This window comes from Drosophila innubila, assembly GCF_004354385.1.
Source record: "Drosophila innubila isolate TH190305 chromosome 3R unlocalized genomic scaffold, UK_Dinn_1.0 2_E_3R, whole genome shotgun sequence".
In the NCBI taxonomy this organism is placed as follows: Eukaryota; Metazoa; Arthropoda; class Insecta; order Diptera; family Drosophilidae; genus Drosophila; species Drosophila innubila.
In genome coordinates, this window is record NW_022995380.1 from 12,751,243 (window position 1) to 12,775,465 (window position 24,223).

Here is a 24,223-nt window from a genome sequence, read left to right on the forward strand (position 1 = left end):
CAAGATCTCGACACATTAAGGAGGCGATGGACAAAAGCGACGCGCCAAAATATACGTAAGTTTATCTTTCATTAATGCTACTATTTCATAATTTTAAATTGGTCAGACCATTCCACAGATACAAAGGAACCAAATTTATATGCCAACAACAAACTGAGACAGCGACAGAAAATAAGACAGAGAGAGAAAAGCAGAGAGGAATACACAGAAAATCGTGTAAGAGAAATGAAAAGTTTAAAACCTATAAAATTTTAAATTGATTGTTCAATTAATCTTAAGAAACTTGACAACACAGCGATGTGAGTTTGGGACCCAATCGAAGCTACAATCCGAACAGAATGGGAATGAGAATGAGAATGCAATCCAGTCAAAGACGAGTCTCCAAGTTGTTTTGGACTTGGTTTCGGCTGCCTTTCTCGAATGTGCATAATGTACGACCTGTGGTTCTATAGCTTCGCCAAAGATTGTGCAGTAGACGAGACTTTAGGCCAGGGATTAATAGCCACGAGACAAGCGAGACAATGAATTGCCAATTATCATCATATATATAGTAATATTGATAACACAGAGAAATCTAACATAATTGCAACACATTTTAACACTATTTTCGAGAATGCCCTTGAAATCATTTTTTGTTCCTTTAACAACTATTTCTAACCATTACTTTTTCGCTCCCATTTTATAAAGTATTTTTAACTTTATACAGTGCATACATTTAAGAACACTTTTCTCCTCTTTTTATTTATTTTATATTTAAGGTACTACTTCATCCGTTTACTCGTCTTTATTAATATACAGATCGTTTTTTGTCGGACAGTTCTTAGTTATCAATTATTTAGTTTATCACGCTTACGAGCATTCCGCCTTATAAACCGCATATTCAATAGTCTAGGCCATAATCGCCGACCATAATCCATAGATCGCCAACAAAAACACAAACACATTCGAAAATATACAAAAAAAGGCAATCCGCAGTTACACAAAACCAGTTACAAAAGAATGAAATAATAAGAGAAGACAACAATAACAATGGAGAATAAGAAAGATGAAAACGCTTTGCGCCTCTCTCAGCCAACAGACAATGCAATAATATTTTTCATAATTTTTGTATCCATTTATTCCGTTTTCTGTTGTTGTAGTTTTTTTCTTTTTTTTTTTGATAACCTACAGCCAATTAATGTCCCATAATTTTGAGTTTCAGATGCAGCGGCAATGTGTCCAAAGAGAGTCCCTCAACTTGTCATAAGCCTTTTAATTGTTAATGGGTATTTTGATAGTCCAACCCGAAATGGAGACGAAGACAGGGAAAGAGACGGAAAACGAAAACGAGAACGAGTCTGGGCTAATCAAGCGACAGAAATCGAATCGATATCAAATCAAGCCGCCGTTTTGCCAGAGCGCGTCAAATGAAAACCGATCCAATGCAATCCAAACGAATCCAATCCAATTGAATCCGATCCAATCCAATCCAATGATATTTGTTGTTGCTGTCGATCCTTTCTTGGCGTCACCGAAAATTGCTGCTCATTTAACGATCGTCAGCTAATTTCCATGTCTCAGTCGCAGTCGCTGTCGCTGTCGCAGTCTTCATCTCCATCTTCAGTGCCTGAGTTTTGGGTTTTAACTGTTGTCCTCCTATACGAATGCTCTTCACTGAAGAAGTTGCCAAGTTGTTGTTGTTGCTGTTGTTGTTGTTGCTTTAACGGCTGCATCGTCGGCATCATCATTAACATTTTCAAGATTTAATCATCAAACATGGCGCTCTGTTCCCCCTGATGGTGGTAATGATGCCATGTTCTGTGCCTTGTTTAGTCGCATGTCGTACATGCGCTTTTATCGGCATTTAAAATATACATAGATAAACAAATAAACATAAATTTTTATATATATATACATATATATACATGATTTTTAAGGGGAAGAATCGATACCTGTAGCTTACGAAGCTCTCGTCAATTTTATGTGCCATATTTATTTAAGTTTCAATTTAAAAATAATTGAAGTACAGTCGGTAGCTTCAAAGCTGCAACAAATTTCATAATCATTGGTTATGATTTCCTATCGATAAGAAAAAACATAGGAATGTAAATATATAAGTTGTATTTAAAACAATAGCTTATAAATACTATAATCTTTACAGCATATCAATTAAATTTCGCTTCAACTTCGAAAATATAGATAAATTGTAAAAAAAAAATTATGAAGTGTTATCTATATGGTTCATTCATTTCCCAGATTCCTGTGGTTAGTTTCCCATGGAAAACCCAACTGTAATTTCAATTTTCAAAAAACCAGGCAAACACCTTAAAAGGTTAATTGCAGCCACTGAGCAATCGATGTTCAAATTATCAAATACATTTCGCTTAGGATTTCCACACACACATTCAGCTATGCCACACAGAAGTAACTCGTTTTTCCCAGAGTCGAACTCATAACATATGCAATTTATAATTTTTTTCTTTTCGCAAAACGGGAGGGTGGAAGAATGGGGCTGGGCGGTTGGCAAGGGGGGAAGTTGAAAAACCATGGCGCACCGAAAAAACATGTTCAACAGTTAATAAAACAAATAATTGCGTTGCCTATGCAATAAAAATAAGGCTAAACGGTGGGCAGGACAAACACTGGACAGGTAGGAATAACAAATTTCAAAACTGTCGGCCATTGGGAAAGTCCTCATGCACTATAGAAGGCTGAGACTAGACAGAGATGGAAATAACAGCGATGAGGACTAATCATCGAGTGGAGAACGTAAGGCAGTGGACTGACAACAGCAACAACAACAACAACAGCAAATACGACAACAATGTCGACAACGTCGCGCCAATTGGAATTGCAAATCTGCCAAGGAGGACTCCACGTAGGATGAAGATGAGGATGAGGATGAGGCTGCCCGTCTTAGACAAAATGGTGGAGACAACAGCCAGAACAACAACAACAAGAACAACAACGACACAGGTTCATTCTCCCATAAATACGCGCAGCGGGTGTTAAATATTTTGTACGACTTCTGCAAGTCCTCCGGAGACGATGACTGTAGCCGGCCCAGCATTCAGCAGTCAGCAGTCAGTCCCTTGGCCAATGTCTCTCTGCTCAGACATGCTCGTATCTCTCTTTCTCTGTTGGCTAAGTAAAACTTTGGCCCAAACGCCTTTGTTCATCAATTAAGCTGTCCTGTCCGTCTGTTGAACAGAGCCCCCCAACACGCTCCCTCAGCCAACTGTCTGCTGACACACACACATTCACACATACACACACACACACACACATATGTTTAAAGCCACGTTGCGAAGGAGGAGGCTGCCAGGAGGTAGAATCATTGGAGACACATGCTATGGCTTGTAAATTGTGCGACGGTCAGAAATTGAAATATGGCGTCGCAACGAAAGCAAATTGAAATCAATGAAAACGAGCAACTTGCAGCTTGCAACTTGAACCCACCGTCCTTAAAACGAAACTTCACTTGAAATCGCAGTGGAGGGCGGAGTCTCTTTAAAGGATTCCCAAGAAATTAAAGCAGCACTTTAGATGTTTAATAATGGAAAATTTATACACATTATTTCGAAGAAGTTGAAAGTTGCATGTCTTATTCATTTGTAGATTTCAGCAGCTTTAAACAAATTTTACATTATTAATAAAATATGAATGGTTTTACAATTTTCATCTAACTGAAAAGTACATTCCTAATGATAGGAAGTTTTTAAAAAACGTTTTTCAAAGCTTCTAAATTTTTGCAAACCTCATCAAGTTCGAGGTTAAGAAATTATTTAGCTATCAGTGAAAGTTTTCAAAAGGTAACAGAAAAATTTCTAACAAAATAAAATTTAAAAAAAAAGTGCTCAACTTACTTAAAAACAAACTACAAAGAAAACATTCAGGCAGCAAGAATTATGATTATAAAGGTGGTTCAGCTTTTTCAAAAGCTTTAGGGAGCTTTCACTGTATTTTATTTAGTTAATATACTTAATAGAAATCATGAGTAATTGTTTGTTATAAATACACAGCCGTAACTGCCTCTTGACCTGACAGGAAAAGCAAATTTTTCACTCTCTTAGCTGACATACAGGGAAATTAACATAAAACCAAAGGCAAAGCTAATTTTGTGAATTTAATCACCAAAATAATAATACTGCTAAATTCACACTCACACCATTTAAATATAGTTAGAGCCAAACGGGAATAAAACCCGAGATTAATCAGTTAAATAAACATAATAAAAGGCTAAACGCGAGTTTGCGACATTTTGATAAATATCAAATCAAAATAATGCGTCAAAACAATTAATCACGATTAAACACTGCGAGAGAGGGAGAGCCGAGAGCCGAGAGCGAGAGAAAGTGTAAGAGGGGAATTTGAGTCGAGAAAAAAAGCACATTACATTAAAATGCAAAAGCAAAATGTCAAGTTAATGAGGCAACCGAAGAAGAGGGGGCGGAGACGATTAGCCCTGTAGTGTAGAAAGGAGGGAGGGAGGGTTACGTAGACATTGCTGATGATCGATAAATGCTAAAAGCAAACATCAGCGGGGGGTGTGGAAGGGGAACAACCATAGAACAAGTGTTTGCAATCACACGCCATTTTCAAATTAGCAAGCACAACAACTACACTGAGAGAAAAAGTCGGACTTAAATTAAGTTCGAATGAAGTATAAAGTATAGATTAAGTATCATGTTCATATTCTACACGTTTTTGTACTCAGTTACAGATTTAAGTCTATTTTATGTTTTGTAATACTAAAATATTTACATTTACAGTCATTAAAACGAGATAATTTCAATTTTAGTAAGATATCAATTTTTAAATGTGCCAGAATACAAAATATTGAATTTTTTGCTCTGTGTAAATACACATACATTTCGAATTTATCACAAGTCATGCACTGAAAACAATCTGGCAATACTCTGACGAAATCAACGGCACGTAATCTAATGCAAAATGTAATAAAATGCGTGTAAATGCGATTTGAAGGGAAAACAACCACCCCGCCAATGGAGCATAGAAAAGTCGCTTTTCTATTTACTTTTTGACTTTTATGCATAATTTAAAGGCTGTTAAATGTGATTTGGCCAAAGTCAATTTATATTCATATGTATGTCTGCGCGATTGTGGGAACTTTGTCATGTGGCTGCGGGATAACAGACAGGAAGGGAGCGGCCGGGGACTTGCGTATCCCTTGGGCAACCCTTTTTGATGATTTTTTCCTTCTTTTGGCCAACTTTTTTGTTGAACTTTTTATGCTTGAACGCGCTCCCTTTGCGGTTTATCAATGACTGCCCAATTGTCAATGTGTCAACTTTTTAACTTGTTGCACGCTTTACAACAATCAAATAAAACAAAAAAATAAATGCATGTACATATTTATCTATTTATTTAAACGTGTCTACGTTAATACAATTTTCCAGTTGTATTTAACTTTAAGTTGCTCCCCCAGTCCCTTGTTTATATTTAATTTAATCAAAATCAAGGTTAAGTAACGATCACTGTCAGCTGCCCCCAAGGGAAACATTTGATGTCGTTGTTGTTAGTGCGTTTAGCGTTAACACGTGCAACAGGCCGCAAGCCACACACAAGCGGTCCGCGTGTCGACCGCTGCTCTCGCGGGGGATGAGGTTTGGTAATGGCGCCTGCCCACAACCCTTAATTGCGCGTGTAATCAGCGAGCGAACTTTGTGACAACTGTGAGCCGCAAGGGGGAGTAGGGTGGCAAATTTCTAATGTCTTGTAAATGCAGCTAAACAGCTTGTGCGGCCTCATAATTCGAATGTGCAAGTGTAATAGAAGTGATTGAGGGTTGGCGTTAAAGATGTGATTAGATCGCATTATCGCAAGATTGATGAGGCATGTGTCAAATAACATGTTAAGTCAATAAGTCAATTAAGCTACTTGGTTTAACAAAATCAATTTGTTTCCTCAAGTTTATTTGATCAGTGATTAGATTGGCCGATTGAATTTGTGTCAACGGCTTTAAAATTGAATTTAAATTTGAAATGCTGCATGATAACAACTGAACGCTACAAGTAGCGTTGCCAACTAGCGCATACGTTGCCAATCACTGCAGCTGTTTAAGTAAAATAGTCACCCTGTGACGATACAAATTTAAAAAAAACTCGATAGCTCGACTTACAATATACGCGAGATTTTAAATTATTTGGAGACACTTTAAACTAATTGAAATAAATGTTTCCACAAATATTTGCAAAATTTGCACTTAGATGTGGTGTGTAATCATTTTTGTCAAAACAGATTTTTGCCTACATGTTTAACGAGAATACAAAAGTGGCGCTTCAGTTTAAAAAACCGGTAGATACACAAATTCAGAATACCTTAATTTGGAAATGTACTTATTTCTTTAAGTAATAAAATCAAACCAGATCAGAAATTTTTACAGGATGGGCAGCCCTATTAAATTCATCGATCTGGCAATATGCACCACTTTGGGTCAAATGACAGAATTGGTAACTTCAAATTTTACAACCTTAGGATGAAAAACATCATACCTTCATTAAAATGCTTACGTTAATTTTATGTAATTTCGAATTTTAAATTTTCGTAAAATTATGAATTAATTGCAAAGTTATGGCATTGAACTAGGTGACCACAGTTAGGGATTTAGTTCGTTCGCTCACTTTAGGGATTAGTTCAATAGAACTAGTATCGAAATACAACTTTACAAACAACTTAAGTGCGCCTTTTTGCTTCCACTTTAATGCGAAATTAAATCAATAGAATGCAGCGCGTAAGTTGATTAATAATTAAAAGTAGTTGGTAAATAATATAATCACTGCCGCGCCATTTCCAGGGTATAGACACGTTCTTCAAGCGGCTGCCGGGCAAGAAGAACAGCGACGAAGATGCGACACCGTCGCCGGTTCCAAAGAAACGAAAAGCTCTTGTCATTTCCAGCGATGAGGATGAAATTCCCGCCAGTCCGCAGGTGACCAAGCATGGCAAGGAGGTGAAAAAGTCGCGCAAGGCACTGGAAACCAAATCACCACGCAACGATAATGGACACGCCGCCAAGAAGCCATCGTTGTCCAAGCTGAAAGAAGCATCGAAGCTGCAGAAAGTGAATCCCACAGAGCTGTTTGGTGGCGAAACGAAGCGAGTAGAAGCACCTAAGCCCAAAGATCGCAGCATAGTTGAATTAGAAGATGAAGCAATCGATCGCAGTCTGATGGAGGTAGATCTCGATGAGAATCCCGATGTAGTCATCTCTAAGCCAACCTCTCCATCGCCAAAAAAGATCAGCAAGGCCAAGAGTCCGGCGCCAAGTCGCAAACGCAGCCCGGAGCCAACTCCGGAACCCAAAGCCGCTTCTGCCAAGAAGCCCAAGGCCTCGACGCCACGTGTTAAGAAGGAAAAGTCAGCGGATCTGGAGACAAGTGTATTGACTGACGAGGATCGGCAGGATCGAAAACGCATGGCCGCCGTGCTTTATCAGCAGTACAAGAATCGCAGCAGCTGCCTGAATCCGGGCAGCAAAGAAATTCCCAAAGGATCGCCCAATTGCCTGGCGGGATTAACATTTTTGGTTACCGGCATACTCGAGTCCATGGAGCGGGACGAGGCCGCATCGGTGATTAAGGGATTCGGTGGTCGTGTCATGACTGTGGTGGGCAAGAAGCTCAACTATCTGGTCGTGGGTGAGGAGGCGGGGCCCAAGAAACTCGCCCAGGCCGAAGAGCACAACGTGACCATCTTAAGTGAGGATGGACTATTTGATTTGATCCGGGAGAGATCTGGGGAAAAGAAGGAGAGTCCCAAGGTGAAGAAGGAAGAAGAGGAAAAGAGCAGCATAACGAAAGTGAAAAAGGAACGCAACCAAGAGGATATTCCAAGGAGCAGCAGCAGTTCCAAGCAAGAGGAGAAGAGTCACAGCTCTAAAGTGAAACAAGAACGCAAAGAGATGAAATCCAGTGTTAGTCCCAAAGTCAAAAAAGAGCCTGTTGAGTCGACCAAGCGGACACAAGTCTTGCCCCGTGAGGAAGCCAACAACAATGTGGATGAGTCCAAGCCGGAAGACACAAAGAACATGGCCTGGGTGGACAAATACAAGCCAAGCACTATTAAGGATATTGTAGGTCAGGCTGGACCCGCCAGCAATGTCAACAAGTGAGTAAACATCGTTGTTAGTAGTTAATTCCATTCCAATCTAATCTTCTTTTGATAGACTGATGAACTGGTTGTCCAAGTGGTATGTCAGTCATGATGGCAAAAAGAAGCCACAGCGTCCGAATCCATGGGCCAAAAACGATGATGGTAGCTTCTATAAGGCGGCCTTGCTGTCCGGTCCACCCGGGATTGGCAAGACGACAACCGCCACGCTGGTCACCAAGGAGCTGGGATTCGATGCGGTCGAATTCAATGCGTCGGATACGCGCAGCAAGCGGCTGCTCAAGGAGGAGGTGGCCAGTCTGCTGGGCAACAAGTCACTCTATGGCTATGTCAATGGCCAATCGCAGGCGGTGTCCAAGAAGCATGTACTGATCATGGACGAGGTGGACGGCATGGCGGGCAACGAGGATCGTGGCGGCATGCAGGAACTCATTGCTCTGATCAAGGATAGTTCCGTGCCGATTATTTGCATGTGCAACGATCGCAATCATCCCAAGATCCGTTCTCTGGTCAACTACTGCTACGATTTGCGCTTCCAGCGACCTCGTATCGAGCAGATCAAGGGACGCATTATGAGCATATGCTTCAAGGAGAAGCTTAAAATGCCACCGGCCAAGATCGAGGAGATCATTGCCGCCACCAACAATGACATACGACAGACCATCAATCACATCGCACTCCTCAGCGCTGGCGAGCAACTGCCAGAGAAAGCCATCACGGGGCAACAGGTGGCATCCAAGGATCTTAAGCTGGGTCCTTGGGATGTCGTCCGCAAGGTCTTCACCGCCGATGAGCACAAGCAGATGAGCTTCTATGATAAGTGCGATCTGTTCTTCCATGACTACAGCATGGCTCCATTGTTTGTCCAGCAAAATTATCTGCAAGTGATGCCTCAGGGTAACAGGAACGAGATCATGTCAAAGGTGGCGGCCACTGCGGATGCTCTAAGTCTAGGCGATATGGTGGATAAGCGCATACGCGCCAATTCCGCCTGGAGTCTCCTGCCCACCCAAGCCGTCTTCAGCTCCGTGCTGCCCGGCGAGTACATGTGCGGCCATTTCACTGGCCAGATCAATTTCCCCGGCTGGCTGGGCAAGAATTCAAAGTCCAATAAGCGCGCACGCTTGGCTCAGGAGCTCCATGATCATACTCGAGTATGCACCTCGGCCTCCAAGCTTTCGGTCCGTCAGGATTATGCTCCCTTCTTGCTTGCCAACATTGTGCGTCCGTTGGCATTGGAGGGTCAGGAAGGCGTTTCTTCTGCGCTAAATGTTATGAAAGATTATCACTTGCTGCGCGAGGATCTAGAATCTCTGATTGAGCTCACTTCGTGGCCGGGAAAAAAGTCACCCATGGATGCAGTCGATGGGCGTGTGAAGGCGGCACTTACGCGTGCCTACAACAAAGAGGTGATGGCCTATTCTTATTCGGCACAGGCTAACGTTAAGAGGAAGCGAGCCGAGGCGGCTGGCGATGATGACACCGGCGGTATGCTGGGCGATGAAGATGAGGAGGGCGGCAATGCACTCTCCTCTGATGAAGATGAGGATAAAGATGATCTGGAGCTGGATGGTCTAATTAAGGCCAAAAAGAAAACAGCGGCGAGCACCGCCAGCAAGGCAGGCACTTCCAAATCCGGCGGTAAAAAGTCTGGCGCCGGATCAACTGCATCCAAATCCAAGGCTAAGCCCAAGAAATAGAATGTAGATGTTCCTAAGATTGCTAATTTTAAGTTGCACTTACTCATCTTAAATTTATACATTTGGCCATTTTTGTTTTATTTTTCAATAAATTGTATGTAACATTAAAAAACAGGGAATGACACCGGGAACGGTACCGGTACCGTTAACCTAAACTAACCGTTTAATTTTTAGGAACTGAAACCGTAACCGAATGAAAATTATCTGTAAAAAACCGAATACCAAAACGCTTGTACCGGTTTACGGTTGCTAAATAGTTGGCCAACTTTCATCTGTCATAACTTGATCAAAACTGAACCGATTTTTAAGTGGAATTTCATTTTGATCATTCCGCATTTAAGTATTTTTAAATTCGCTCAAAAAAAAAATTTGCCCTAGGTCTAGCTATTTATTTTGATGTCATATTTATTATAAAATATCTTAACATTTTAAAATGTTTCACCGGTATTGATACCGAAACCGAACGAAAAAATCTGAAATAGAAACTTTTACCGAAATAGTTATTTCAGGACGTATCGGAAACGAAAACGAAACCTTTATTTGTTTGGTTTGATTCCCTGTTAAAAAATAACAGGTAATTACATTATTTTTAAATTAAAACAAATTCCCGCCAATATTTTCCATGCTGAACGATTAATATCGATTCCCAACAATGCTTCGTCGTGGCCGATAAATTGACTGTGACTTATCGCAATATATCGCTAACTTACGATATTTCAATGCAGGTTCTTAAATTCATATTGCACATCGCTATGTCAAAACAGCTGTCAGAAGTAAAAATGGCGTTGTCGTGAACGGTTAGTACATATTCCACGCACCGCAAAAACAATTAAATTTTAATGAAATTTGCATTTCTAATGGATTTTAATTGACAACAAAATGTGCGCGCAATTCAGATTAAATTATTGTTAAGCAAAACTGGCGTGTGTGTGTATTATTTAAGTGTTTATTTTCGACTTACATGCCTTTGCTGTTTTGTGTTGCTTATCCACCTTTTTTTGCACCAGTGAAAAATTTTGAGCCTGTGTAAGTGTGCGTGTGAGTGTGAGTGTCCCCTCTGCTCGCGTTTATGTGTGTATGTGTAAAGGGCGCAGCAGCAGCAATAGTAACATGAAAATATAAGAAACACACATCTGGACCTGTTCTTAACGTGTCATTCTATTAAATTAACAAGTTCAAAGGGCGTTCAGTAATTTGCGCAACTCGTTCGTATCGTTAAAACTGAAAATTCAATAAGCACGCAAAATTCCTGAACACGCACACACACATATACGCATACGCAGGGTGGCGTACAGCATCACACGTACATGGAGGAAAAGGCAAGTGTATAGACTCTGACAACGACAACAGCAAACTGGGTGGCTCTGGCCCCTGTGCAACCCCCTGTGGCACCCCTTTGCCCGTTTACTGTTGTGTTAGGCACAAGGACGTTGCGTATATACACACTCAACCGAACACACACTCATACTCATACATACACTTGCGCAGAGCAAGTGTTGGTTGTGGAAGAGGAGCTGAGCAGCAGTTACAACAACAATTACTGCTACCTTTTACACGATTATTGTAAACACTCGTCGCTGCGCCTTGATTTATTTTGATGTTTGCCTGTGCCTCTCAATTTTTCGGAGGTTTTTCTTTTGTGCTGAAAATGGCTGGGGTAGGAGACTTAACACATGTTTACCTTTTTATACACTTCTTATCGCCCTTTTTACATTTACTTGCACAAAAGACTCAAATTCAGGTCATTGCATTTGCTTAAGTTACTCCCACGCTCCGCTCTCACATTCACAATGCTCTCTTACTCTCTGTCACTCTCGCTCGCCCGCTCTCTCGTTTTTGTTGTCTGTTGATTTTTCAATATATTTTCGCTTTCATTTCATTCGGCTGGTGCTTATTGGAGCTTTTGTTACGGAAATCAAATGAAATGCCCGACTGAGAGCATCTGTTCAATTGTGGTGCAAAGTTCTACGCTTCAACTTCAACTTTAGCTTGCAATTACATTTGATTTTCTGTTTTTTATTATTTCCATTCAAAGCTTATCAGCATATATCGGAATGTGTTTGGTTAGCTTTTATTTATTCTTGCTTGTTTTTGCATTTGCAGAGTTGACACAATATATAAACTTGTCGCACATATCGATAAGATTAATGATAAACACACGCATGCATGCGCAATTGTAATGTTTGTTTAACGGCTTTTCATATGCAGCTGATAACAACAACACACGTTGACATAGATAATAGATAAACGCTGAGCTCCCAACACTTTTCCTTCGCTAGTTGCTTGCTGCTGCTTCTTCTGTCTATTTATTACACTCGTTGTTACAGAGCCCAAAGCGCATTTCATTATCATTTTGTGTACATATGTGTATTTATAGTATGTTGTGTGTGTGTGTGCGAAGGAAAGAGATAAGTACAAGACGACAACTCACTGAGGCAAAAAGAAAACAACAATTTGTTTGTATAGCTGTCGGTTATTATGAGGTGTTACTTTATCTTTATTTTTTTTTTTTTTTTGGCAATACGCCCTTTCCAGCAAAAGCTGACGTCATCAGATGTGTTTAATTCGTGTGTGTGTATTTGTATCTACGTTCTTGCTGGCAAAACTTTAATTAAATTTAATTTGTACAAGACAACAATTAATATCATTCCTTTTCTTATATGTAAGATTTTTGTATAAACACAGTTATAGGTTCAACGGAAAGATACTTAATATTTGCAAAATGGTTTGTTTAAATAAGTTAAATGCAACAGTTTACAGGGTTTCTTTTTTGTAATTTTCAATGCAATTTCTTAGAAACATACCAATTGTTTTAGACTTTAGCCATTCGTTTATACAAATATAATCAAATCTTAAGGTAGTAAAACTCGATTACCGATTTCTGTGTATATAAAAAGGTGTTATATAATTAAGTTAAGAAATTCGTATGGATTTTGTTGTTGTACAAAGTAATTTATCGATACAGATACAAAATTAAGCTAGAGTCGTATGAAAACGGGTAGAACTTTGCTTTGCTTGTTGGCCAACAAAGAACGAGTTAATGGTGCAGATGAAATGGGTCAATAGAATCTGACAAAAATGGACAATACGTTGAAAATCAAGCAAATTCTGGTTGCCAGCCAAGATGATCGATATCAGAACTACTAATTGAATCTCTTGTACTAAATATGCAGATACAAATGTATTTGTGAGTATTTTAGTGAACTCCATACTGTTTTTTTGCTGACGACTGGCTAAATTAAAAAACAGTTCTTACACGATTTTACGCGACACGCGACTTGCAAACAGGTTTTATTATATTTGGTGGCAGATCGATAAACGATAAACGATTATCATATCCGTTTTAATAAACTTAAATTTAGTAGCTGCGCTGAGCGGTCGTTCTGCATACAAATTGAGCACAACTTGAGAGTGCCTGACCATCAGCACTTGTATCTGCTTCTTCTACTCTGATGTGTGTGTGTGTGTGTTCATCTACAACCCTTTGCTGGCTGCTTGAAATGTCAGTCAAGTTGAATGCGGCAAGGTTGTCACATCACTTGAGTCCCCTGCTATATTTTATGCAAAAGTTACATATATTAGAAAGGTTTTTTTATTAAATCTGCATTAAATTTAATGTAATCACATGCAGCACTGTATTCTCTTATAACTTGATACTGTCCCATTGAATTCTTCATTCACATTGTCAATATCTAATCAATTGACAATCGCCCACTTGCTTTTTCACGTTGTCAAAGATTGTCAAAGCCCTCGGCCAATGGACTGAAGACCACATGTATCTGCATCTGTGTGTGTATCTGTATCTGTATCTGCATGTCTGTGTGTGTTGTGTATCTGCATCTGTTTTTGTGTGCTTGTGTTTTGCTTGTTTGCTCATAACTGCCTATGAATATGCTTTGACAATACTAATTGATTTCCCCTCAGGCATGCACTCAATTGCTTATACCCCGTAAGCAGATAAACGGGTACATAAGGGGTATACTAGAGCTATGCAAATGTATCTCACAGACAGAATTAACCTTTAATTACATTTAACAGTAAACAATGTGCTTGTTTTTTATTTCTGTCTAGGGTATCTACCATCGAACTGTAGGGTATCTATTTGTTGAGCATTCTCATTAAGTACACTCTAGTTTTATGTGTATTTTCAATTGCTGTTTGCTGACGGCAAGTTTCAAGTCGGCTTTCGCTTAGTATTTATGAGTAATTTCGCTGATTCGTGTTGCATATTAATAAATATATTTTATTGTGCCTGGCTTTTCGTAGCATGTGGAAATTATTTTTAGCGATTAAAGTAGCTATTTACTGGAAGGTTAAGTTTCAAGTATTATAACATAGAATGTATTACAAATATTAATTACAAATTTGTGTTAAATAAACATGAATGTTGAAACTTGTAAATTTCTAAACACACGAGATAAAAGATTTGGTCGCATTTTAGAATAAACTAAAACCGTCTTAATATTGACTGTTTTTTTAATTTGTCTAACCTAAACAAGTTCGTATTTACACTTGGGAAGATAATTTTAGTTGATTGCCAGAATTTATTTAAACAAATTTCCAGCTACAAGTCATGCATTTGTGCAACTTGTACGAGTATCTCAACACAGTTTTGTGGCATCTCAATTAAAATGTACTCGTATCACGCTGTAAACTCTTCCAGTCGACAGATGATGAATCACTTGGTATTTTTTTTTTTTGGTATATCTATCTGCATATGGGTATGTACACATTTGTATGTACCTTTAAAGAGTAACCGAAAAAATATAAAAAAAATAATGAAGATGAAGAAACGAAGACAACTCAAGCAACTAAGGCAACCGCTGCTGATGGATGCTTGCGTAGGCCAGAAAGCGAATGCAGCATGTGGCACATGGTAACCGACTCCATTACTCTGTACATTGGTTTAAAAATAAAATGAAAAGAAAACAAATTATGTGTGTATAAAAGGATGTACTCGGCCTGTCTGTCTATCTGACTGTCAGTCTGTGTTGCCGTTTGCTGTTCAAAGTCAAAAAACTCAGAGAGAGGTCGTACTCGCCTTTTGTGCAGTTCATTAAAATATGCATTTAAAGGGAAGCAAACAGTTGCTCTTTTTATATGACTCGCCTTTGTTTATCGTTTTATTTCATTGCATTACATGCTCCTCTTTACATGTATACAGACTCTTTCTTTACGATCTTTATGTGCATTAACACACATTTGTATGTATGTATATACACACATCTAACGAGACTCGATGTCTGTTTCAAGACTGTCAGCAGACAATTCTTTTAGATTTTTAATTGCAATTGCTTTACGCGTTAACTGTAACGGGGCACCCACATAGAATGCGGTCTTTCTAGTTAATCCTTAGCACTAGCTCAACTATATAAAAATGACCAACATTAACGACAAATGCAATAGCTGTAGCTAAGATTGAGACTAAGGAACTTGTCGTCAACTCATCGCCAAACTGGTCGTTAGCACAAAAAAATGGGTTAAAGTACCGCTAAACAAGTGGCTACTTGGTTAGTAAAACTGGCCAAAAGCAGTCATAGAAAATCTTGGACAAATTGTAACGCAAACTTTAGTTAATGTGAGGAAATGGTTTGATCTTTTATTCATTTCAAGATATTCTTTTAATATGATGAACAATTTTTTAATATCTTTAAATATATCTTCTTTAGCTCAACTGAAAAACTTACGCTTAGCAGAATGTTTATGTAAATGGATGCTATTGGTTTTCTGAAATTTTAGTTTTTAGCTAGAACTTTCCTAATTCGAATTTAAGGTCATTGCCAAGAATTCTTCCAGATATGCTCGGCTTAAAATCTCAAGAGCTCATCTATAAAAGCATTTGCCTAGTTTACTCAGAAATAGGTTAAAGCACCGCTACCGGGCAACTTGCAACTGGCAACTAACCAACTTTGGTCTGTCCACTGGCTAACCAACTATGTCAACGGCAGTTGCCATATGTGGAAGAAGCCTAGCTTCGCATACTTTGCGTGCCATCCCAAACAACTAAATAGGGGCTTATGTGCCTCAAGCTATCGTTGCACTTTAAATCATACACACGCACAGACACGCATAGCCACACACATAACAGCAACTTTCCATCAAACTTATCACTTTGAGCTTTAAAGTTTACCTTCAAGTTATATACCCTCGAAATTTACCAAAAAGAAGTTATGATGAGTTTGCTAAAATGATAAATGTGTGTATTCATAGAATTCAAATAAATGTATGTTTAAAAAAGTAAGGTATCTCAAAACTGTTCACATGGGTATCTTCCAGTGTCGACTAAAACGTTCTTCTTGGCTTTTTTGTAAAAACTTTGCACTCGTCGCCCATCAAAACTTTATTGCCGTTACATGCTGTCAAGTGACGAAATTTACGGTTACTTAATTAAGTTTTACGAGTCCGTCGGAGTCCAAAGAAGTACCTTTTAAGGGTCGCAAGGAAACTGCCAACTTAATGCTCTTGCACATTTTTTTTATCGTTTTAAAAAAAATTAAAACAGGCTATCTAAGGATATTTTCATATAACTCTGTCTAAGTGATTGAAAATTCAAAATGAAATTTGGTCCATCCAAATGAGGAGTGAGTCACGCCCACAACTCAAGAAATGGAAACGCACGCTTTTATCCACTAGACATATAAAAGCTGACATAATAAATAATGACAAGTGGATGGCAATAAGTAAATGTGGGTATTCTTTGTCTTCCTCTTTTCCTCTCTTCCGGTCCACACGATGCCACAAAAATTGACAGTAAATAATTTAAAGAGATTTAAAACGAAGCGCCCAAACAATGACCCAATAAAATATTGACTGCCACAAATAATTTTCAACATTAAAAACGCATAAAAATACAAAAAGAAAAATAAACACGCAACACAAACGAATATTGATTGAAAGAGCGAGAAAATTTACTGAAAATTAGTAAAAACACCTGTGAAAATAAATGAGCTTATCAGAGGCGACCCAGAAAATAAAGAAAAGATATACAATATATATACGGAAGAAAAAAGTAAACATGAGAAATGTTGAGCACTTAAAAAGAAAAACGACAGAGGAAGAGACATGAAGAGAGAAAGAGAGAGCGAGAGAGGTAGATAAGAGAAGAGCGTAAAGGCGGTGTATCAAATGGTCAGCCCACGAGAGGCGCCCACGCGAAACCGGAAAGCTGAGAGCTTAAATCTGTTAAGCGAAAATCGAAAACTGACGTTAAAGTTTCGGTTGAGGTTGAGGTTGATTTTGGGGTTATAAGCGAGTCGTTGTGGAACGCCAACGTATATAAAAGAGTATCTATAGAAGTTTGGCGCCAATTATATTGTGGGACGCACACAGAAAATATGAAAAAATGATGATAAAGATGAAGAGGCCAGAAGTCTACAGTCAGTCCTACGTCTTATATTTATGCTCAGCTCATAAATTTGAATGCGGACGTGGTACGCTGTCAATTTGCAGATACAGGATGCCATCCAAGACTAAGCGAATGGGGCGTGAAATGTGTGAATTTACGATGCGTTATGAACATGCAGTAGTCAGGTTGATCAGCTGAGATAGCGTTCTATTCTTACTCTCTCTTTCTCTCTCGATGTGCAACGCGGCAATAACACATGAAACAACGTTGGCGACGTTCAATGACCCAAGTCAGAGCAGTCAGTTACTCACTCACTCAGTTAGTCAGTCAGTCAGATAACGAATCTATCGATCTCCCTCTCTCTCTCTCTCTGTCTCTCTCTCGCTCTCTTTGAGTTAAATGTCGAATTCGATGGAGAATTCGCCGTTCGTCATTCGCTCGTTTCTCTTACATGCCAAGCATGCCATAAAAAAAATATTCTAGCAAATTGCTTGGCTGGCTCAGTTACCAAGATGACATAAGTCACGTTTTGTACTCGTATATAACTTGCCCATGATTAGCATGTGCTCATAAAGCAACACACAGTTATTGAAATGAGTTGAGTGTTCTAGTGCTTTAACCCATTCCCTGTGCTAATTGCATGATGATTGATGTTACCATAGTTGAAATGAATTTTCCCTTATGAGAAATGTTGCTCAACACTTAAAAGACAAGATGTAAATTGTTACTGCATGTAAAATTCACTTGCCTTTGCTTTCAAGAGATTCAGGATGTAGCAATAATATCAGCGTTTCGAACTTTGCTTAAAACCCTTAACTAAAATCGAGCTTGCCTTTTCATTCACAACCGAATGAAGACCAAATGTTGAATTCAGTTTGACTCAAAAGATCCTGAAATTTGTGATTTTGAGCTAGAGTTATGACATCACTGTTAAATCTTTTTATGCCTTGTCTCAATGTTCTATAATCAACTGCAACTGTTTGGGGCTTAAGTTCTTATGACCATTTCTGACTATAATTATCTATGCCTGTGTCTTTACAGCAATATGAGGCAACAACATTCGGCTCTGAACGATGAGGAAATTGAGTCCACATGCGCGTTATAAATATTTATGAAGAAACCAAAAATCGACAACAGCAACAACAACCAGAACGAAATAACACGAAACGAGAATTAAATTGAGCAATCGAAGCAGCAGCAAAAAAATATGCCAAACACAAGAAGTGAACCCTCTTAAATCATTAGATGGAACTGACTCAAATGTGAAGCAGATGTGTGGCATTAGGTTATAGCTTCCAATTGTTTTCGAAAGTTTTGAAACTTTAAACCGAAACCGAACCAAAACAGAAACTGAAATTATACAAACCCAGTACCATTCCAAGTCGTAACATTTAGTAGAAAAGTAATTAAGAAAAGACAAATTCACAAGGATTCGTGCAATCTATGCATGATATTAGCAAGACTCAACTGGTTGGATTAAGTGCAGCAGCTTCTGGAATCCGTTGGAGAAGAGTCTACGACGTCTCCGTGCTGCGGTAACCAAAATTCTCGTTTACAAAATGTCACTGGCCGACATGGGCACAGTAACACGATCCGTTGGCGGCGGTGGCGGAGGAGTAGGAGGATCTCGTCATTATGATCTAAACAACGGTAGCGGCGGTGCAGCTCCCGGAAGTGGTTTGCCCGGCGGTCGCATGACCCACTCGCTGAGCACACCCAGCGGTGTCGATGGCACACCATCAACGCCCAGACATCGCGGTGGCAAAAAGCTGACTGTACGCATACAAATGCTGGATGATTCAATTACTATGTTTCAAGTTCAGGTGAGTGCGAAATTAAGACTGAACTAAATACCTACAATATAAATAAGTGAAAGCTTACGTGATAATTTTAAAGTCATTTAATATGTTTTATTGATTATCTTAATTTTTACTTATTCTTCTGCAACGTATATGTTTGTACATATAGATAACTTTAGTACAAACAAACAACAATATTTATTCGAACCGTATTTATTTTCAATGCGAGCAGCAAACTTTTCAATAATTCGCATAAAAAAGTTTTATTGTGCGCATTTCTGCATTATCAGCTAATTTTGTTGACTTTTCCACAGTTGCCGCCCCTGCGTCGTTTCCGAGCTGTGTTTTTTACCTAAATAGCGAGATACATTTTTTCAGATTGTTTTCAGCATATATAAAATTCAATTGCAAAGCCTTATTGTTGGATAAATAAATTGAAATTGAATGCGCAATACAGACAGCTGAAGCATCATATTTTATATTAAAAGGGTAATCTTATAGTAATCTAATATTTTTCACAATATATTGACACGTTACACATCACTTTTCCTGGTCTGCTTCCTCGAGGAATTTTTAAATAAATAATTAAATATGTTTTATGAAAGGATATTATGGTTTTCATTTCGGAATATGTGGCAAGGATGCCAGACGTAGTGTAGCATGCTACAAACTAACCTGAAACCAAAGGTTCAACCACAAGGCTAATGTGTGGTTACCGTTTTGTTGACCAATATGAAACATAAATAGCAGAGGCATACACAAAAAATAGACCACTATTTTGAAAGCATTTTGGATACCCTGTAATGTAGGTAACAGGGGTTTAATGAAGTTGTGCAGGTAGAGGTTCGCTTCCAAATAAATAATTGAGCAATTTAAATTTATTCCATAATCTTTTCATGCAGGCTTCAACAACGCTGGACTGTGAAAAAAACAAACAAAGTCGCAAATAAAACAGTTGTTAATAATGCACTTGACCAAAAAAACACTTCGTGAACGTCATACAAATAGCCTCGAGCACAATCCACTTGTTTGGTTTTAGCCTTCTAAAAAGGGTTACAGATTTGATTCAGTGTGAGCAAATATGGAAATAGGAATAGAGCGGGGTGTATTTGCTAATGTGTATTTACAAACTGGCAGCCCACGTCAATAGATTACATAAGCGTTACGTATACGCAATTTATGCAAGTCTGCAGTCCAGCAACAACTTTTCAACGTGCTTCAATTTTTAATAAGCCAGCACTAGACTACAGCAATGAAAGGGGTTGGGAGTCTTGGGGTAGATGAATGGAGGTATACAAAATGGATAGCCAACAGCAGATGCCATAATATAGTTTTCTTTGTGAATGAGCACTTTAAAAAAGCGCTCAACGTTTTGCAGCAGCGCCTCAAGTGCAACTGGTTCACAAGGGGTTGCTCTTAGCCCATGCAACAAGCAAAACACTCACCACCTACTCTCTTCCACACACACATAGACACACACCCTCGCAACAATGCCCGGAGCAGCCACAACAACGGCTTAAACAAGTAGGTAAGCTGCAACTTAAGACTGTTGCGGCTAGAAGATACTCTGTAAAGATAAACTTCAAGTTCTCACACAATATCATCTATATGAAGAAAATGCATCTAAGAATTTTGTCTATTATTAAAGGGTATCTTTAGATTCCTAGCTTTATATGTGTAATTTAAAAAAATCTATTTGCTAAACTTTAAGGAGACATTGAAAAACCGGCCCTAATAGCTCAAATGTTTATAAATATGTTTAGAAACTCTTCTTTTTTTTAAATTCACTGCATACCACAAGAAGTTACTACCCTAGATAACTGGCCATAACAATAGCGCATACATACAACTAAGAGTAGCCATTTTGTTGTTGTTGTAGCAAACATTTTCCCCACTTTTCGAGCGACGAAGCCTTTGAAATGTGTGTGCTGTGTGTCTGTGGCAAGTTGGCTATGAAAATGGTATGAGCAAACAGGGCGTGGCCACTTCAACTAAAAACCGAGTAAGCCTTTTGCTTGGCTGGCTAATGGAGCCAGGAAGTGGAACGACAAAAACAACTTACACCAAAGGCAACAACAACAACAGCTGATCCCATTAACAAAATGCCGAAATGACTAAAAACAAGAGGCAAAAGGAAAAGCAGAGCAAGGCGGAGGATGTGGCACATTCTCGGACGCCTTCCGTTTACATTAATGCGATTTTTGGTCAACTGCATCTGTCAGACAACAACAACTACAACTGTAACAAGCATCTTGCATGTGTGGCCACAGTTCGTGAACCTCAGAGCCAAAAGGAAAAACAAGAAAGTCAACAATACCCAAAGTTGTGTAGTGTGCTTTATTTTTGGTTTGGCTTCATCGAAGCCAAGCGAGGGCAACAGCAGAAGGAACAGCAGCATTCGCAGCAGCTACAGAAGCCAACACCCTACTAGAAAATTTGTTGATTTGTTGGAAGTTTCTACTGCCGCTTCTGTGTTGTCTGTTGTTTGCTCTGCTCTTGTTAGCCCGGAACACATTTTGGCAGTCTGCCAAAAATCAGTGAATGGACTGAACGCCAATGTGGCAGCTTCAGCCTCAGTTGCAGCCGCATCTACACCAGCCCCTACTGTTTCAGCCTATTCCCAATTCCCTTGCTTCGTTTGACGCATTAACGTACAATTCTCAACTTCTGTATATAATACTCGTATAATTATAAATTTCTATTCATATTTTGCAACCGCAAAGCCTCTCTCTTCTCTTTCTCCCTTTCCTCTCTGTGATTTTCTCTCTCTCTCTTTCTACTTCTATCTTGATATATACAAATACATATTATATATTAATGCAATTTCATTTTATGGTTGGTTTCCTTTTTCTGACTGCAGTTTCTTTTAGCCAGAGATTGATGTGACTGCAGGGCGTATTCGTTGGGCAGGTGCCATCAAGGGAGACATTTCAAAGACTAGAAGACAACTATAAATAGGTTTTATTAAGATGCACTTGTTTACTGGCTAAATTCAATTGCAAAGTCTTATCCTTGGAAACAGGCCACTGGACGAAATCTGAATTATAATTTTTTTTAAGTAAAGTTTTCTTAATAGGAGCATACTTTCTTAGAGGCAAAGGATTGTTTTTTATTTATTTATTTATAATGTAACCTAACAAAAAATTGTTGCTAAGTTTCTTATTGTAATCAAAGATAAAAGCTTTCTCCGTTTACATTCTATATTTACAGTATTTTGCTGATTTTTATAGCTTTCACGGAGAATGTGGTATTTAAAATTGCTTTTTCATTAGTTTTTAGTCCCAGACACCCGCATAAGTATAAATTTATTACGCCAGGCTGATCTGTGCGTGTCTGTGTATCGGGAATAGGGGAATTCTGCTGTCAATGAACAAAAGGCAAACAACACTACCTTCCTCCTACTATGCACTCTAGAAACAACACCTGCTGACGGGGGGCAGCTTCTCTACCTTTCCTATTCTTGCGACAAATTGAATGAGCGACAATTGTCAACAGTTATATGTGTGTCAATCTCTCTATCTCTCTCTCTCTCTCTCTCTCTCTCTCTCTTTGGATTTCTCTTTGTGTTTGAAAGATATTTGCATTCATCTGTTTTCCGTGCTCTGCTGATTTCCGTTTTCCTTCAGCCGAGCCCAAAGTTAATTGACTGTTTGTAGTTGCTGAAAATCCAAATTGGTTTAGTGGAGTACAATCAATAGAGGCTTCTTTCATCTCCCTTCTGTCGTCACAGGAAAAATGTCAAAGTTTGGGTGTGTCTGGTGGGGTCCATTGTTGTTGCCGAGGTTTGCCCGGGCCAACAAATGCGATTGCAGTTTCTAGAGCAGCCGCTCCAACAACCACTATACTCAGTAACCTTCTCTCAAGAGGAAACCCGCATTTTTTTCGAGTGTGTTTTATGCTCCGGCTGTTTGCTGAAAATTAAATTAAATATGCTTCAGCGATTGTGCAAAGTGCAAAACTTTTTAAACTTTAGCCTTATTTGAACTGTAGTTGGAAACAAAGGAAAGCTCTGTAAATTGCATTTGTGTAAAATTCATATTCATAGATTGAAAATGAAATAGTCGGAATAAGTTATAAGGCTGTAATAATTGTTTAATTGATAAATTAAATATCAATTATTTCCTAATTGAATACGAGTATGACTTAGGGAAATTAACTAGGAAATACTATTTGTAGTACACTGCTCATTTGCTTTGGGGAATTCAACAGTGAATTACTTTTGCAGTTGCAGAGCTTGCAACTAGTTTTAGGAAATAGTTAAGTTTAATGTGGATGCAGCTATAAACTACTCTGTTTACAAGACTGAGCTCAAAAAGTGATGATTAAAGTGCTTTTGCTTTTTAGTATTAAAGTACAAAGGACTTTGAACTTTTTTAGATTTTCAATTGACTCATCCGATAAATATGCTATGAAAACACATTTTGCTTACAGTTCGAACCATGCAATCTCTACCTACAGCTCACGTTCTCACATTTTCCCACCGTATTCCCCAATCACCTTCACTCAACAAAAATGTTGCGAAACTTTGTTATATTTGCTTTTTTCAGCTTTTCTCCCCATGAACTCATAAAAAATGCATCAACAATTCCTTTGTGTCCGCACATTGTTGGTTTTTTCATTGTTTTTGTTGAACTCGTTGCCAGTTTTCATCTCACGTTTCAATTAAAAGGGCGATCCCTAAAAATAAAAATCGTATGTCAAAAATTTTGATTTGCTTTAAGAGAAAATTTAGGGGCTCTTTAATGTGGATGATAATTTTGTTTAATATTTAATAAAACATTTGTGTAAATTTCAGGCTTAAGTCCTGACAACGCCCAATATTATTTGCTTGATTTATGTATGAATGCCACAAAGCTATTTGCATTGTGGCGGCAGTTGGTCATTTGCCAAAATTTATTGCATGAAATATTCAAATATAAACAAAGACATGGAAAATTGGTTTGGTTTGTGGGTTGTTGGTGTTAAAACATAGCTTTAATTACATTTTAGACACGATTCATGCCACATTGCCGAAGGCTGACAGAAATTCAGTGTATTGTGCTTGTTTCTGGGCAAAGTCAAGCGCAATATTCAAATTGACAAAGCACTTTACTTGATTGGTAAGGTCCTCGTCTCTCGACTCGTCTATGTCGATAACATTTCCATTGGCCTTTATATTTCTGATGGTATAAAGGTATAATTCCAGTTGTTCAGGACTCAGATAGCACTCCTTTAATGGCTGTTTCGATCTCAAATTAGCATATCATGCGTGCTACAAACCATTTGGT

At 38.6% G+C, this 24,223-nt stretch overlaps 2 protein-coding genes and 1 long non-coding RNA gene across 9 annotated transcripts in view; all 3 read left to right on the plus strand.

Annotated features, from left to right (window-relative positions):
* On the plus strand, nt 1-167 carry LOC117792610. The gene is made up of 2 exons (XR_004618190.1): nt 1-55; nt 119-167. It is a non-coding gene; the product is annotated as an uncharacterized LOC117792610 (long non-coding RNA).
* Nucleotides 168-6,656: 6,489 nt separating this feature from the next.
* On the plus strand, nt 6,657-9,881 carry LOC117791192 (replication factor C subunit 1). The gene is made up of 3 exons (XM_034630880.1): nt 6,657-6,733; nt 6,797-8,109; nt 8,168-9,881. Exons 1-3 carry the CDS (start codon nt 6,725-6,727, stop codon nt 9,810-9,812), a joined length of 2,967 nt encoding a protein of 988 aa, XP_034486771.1. The 5' UTR covers nt 6,657-6,724; the 3' UTR covers nt 9,813-9,881.
* Nucleotides 9,882-10,552: 671 nt separating this feature from the next.
* LOC117791498 (FERM, ARHGEF and pleckstrin domain-containing protein 1) overlaps nt 10,553-24,223 on the plus strand; it is a 35,182-nt gene continuing 21,511 nt past the window's right edge. For 2 of the 7 annotated variants that reach the window (XM_034631270.1, XM_034631277.1), the window contains exons 1-2: nt 10,553-10,609; nt 18,199-18,980. In XM_034631270.1, coding sequence (XP_034487161.1) covers nt 18,717-18,980 — 264 coding nt within the window. In that variant the 5' untranslated portion in view covers nt 10,553-10,609; nt 18,199-18,716. Of the gene's footprint in view, nt 10,839-11,325; nt 11,470-18,198; nt 18,981-24,223 lie in introns of those variants that run through there. The other 5 variants (XM_034631271.1, XM_034631274.1, XM_034631275.1 and 2 more) reach the window with 5 other exon arrangements.

Excerpts from the sequence above, each read along its gene's own strand:
- LOC117791192 (XM_034630880.1), top strand. Across the intron at positions 8,110-8,167 it reads CCCGCCAGCAATGTCAACAA|ACTGATGAACTGGTTGTCCA; the intron begins GTGAGTAAACAT and ends TTCTTTTGATAG.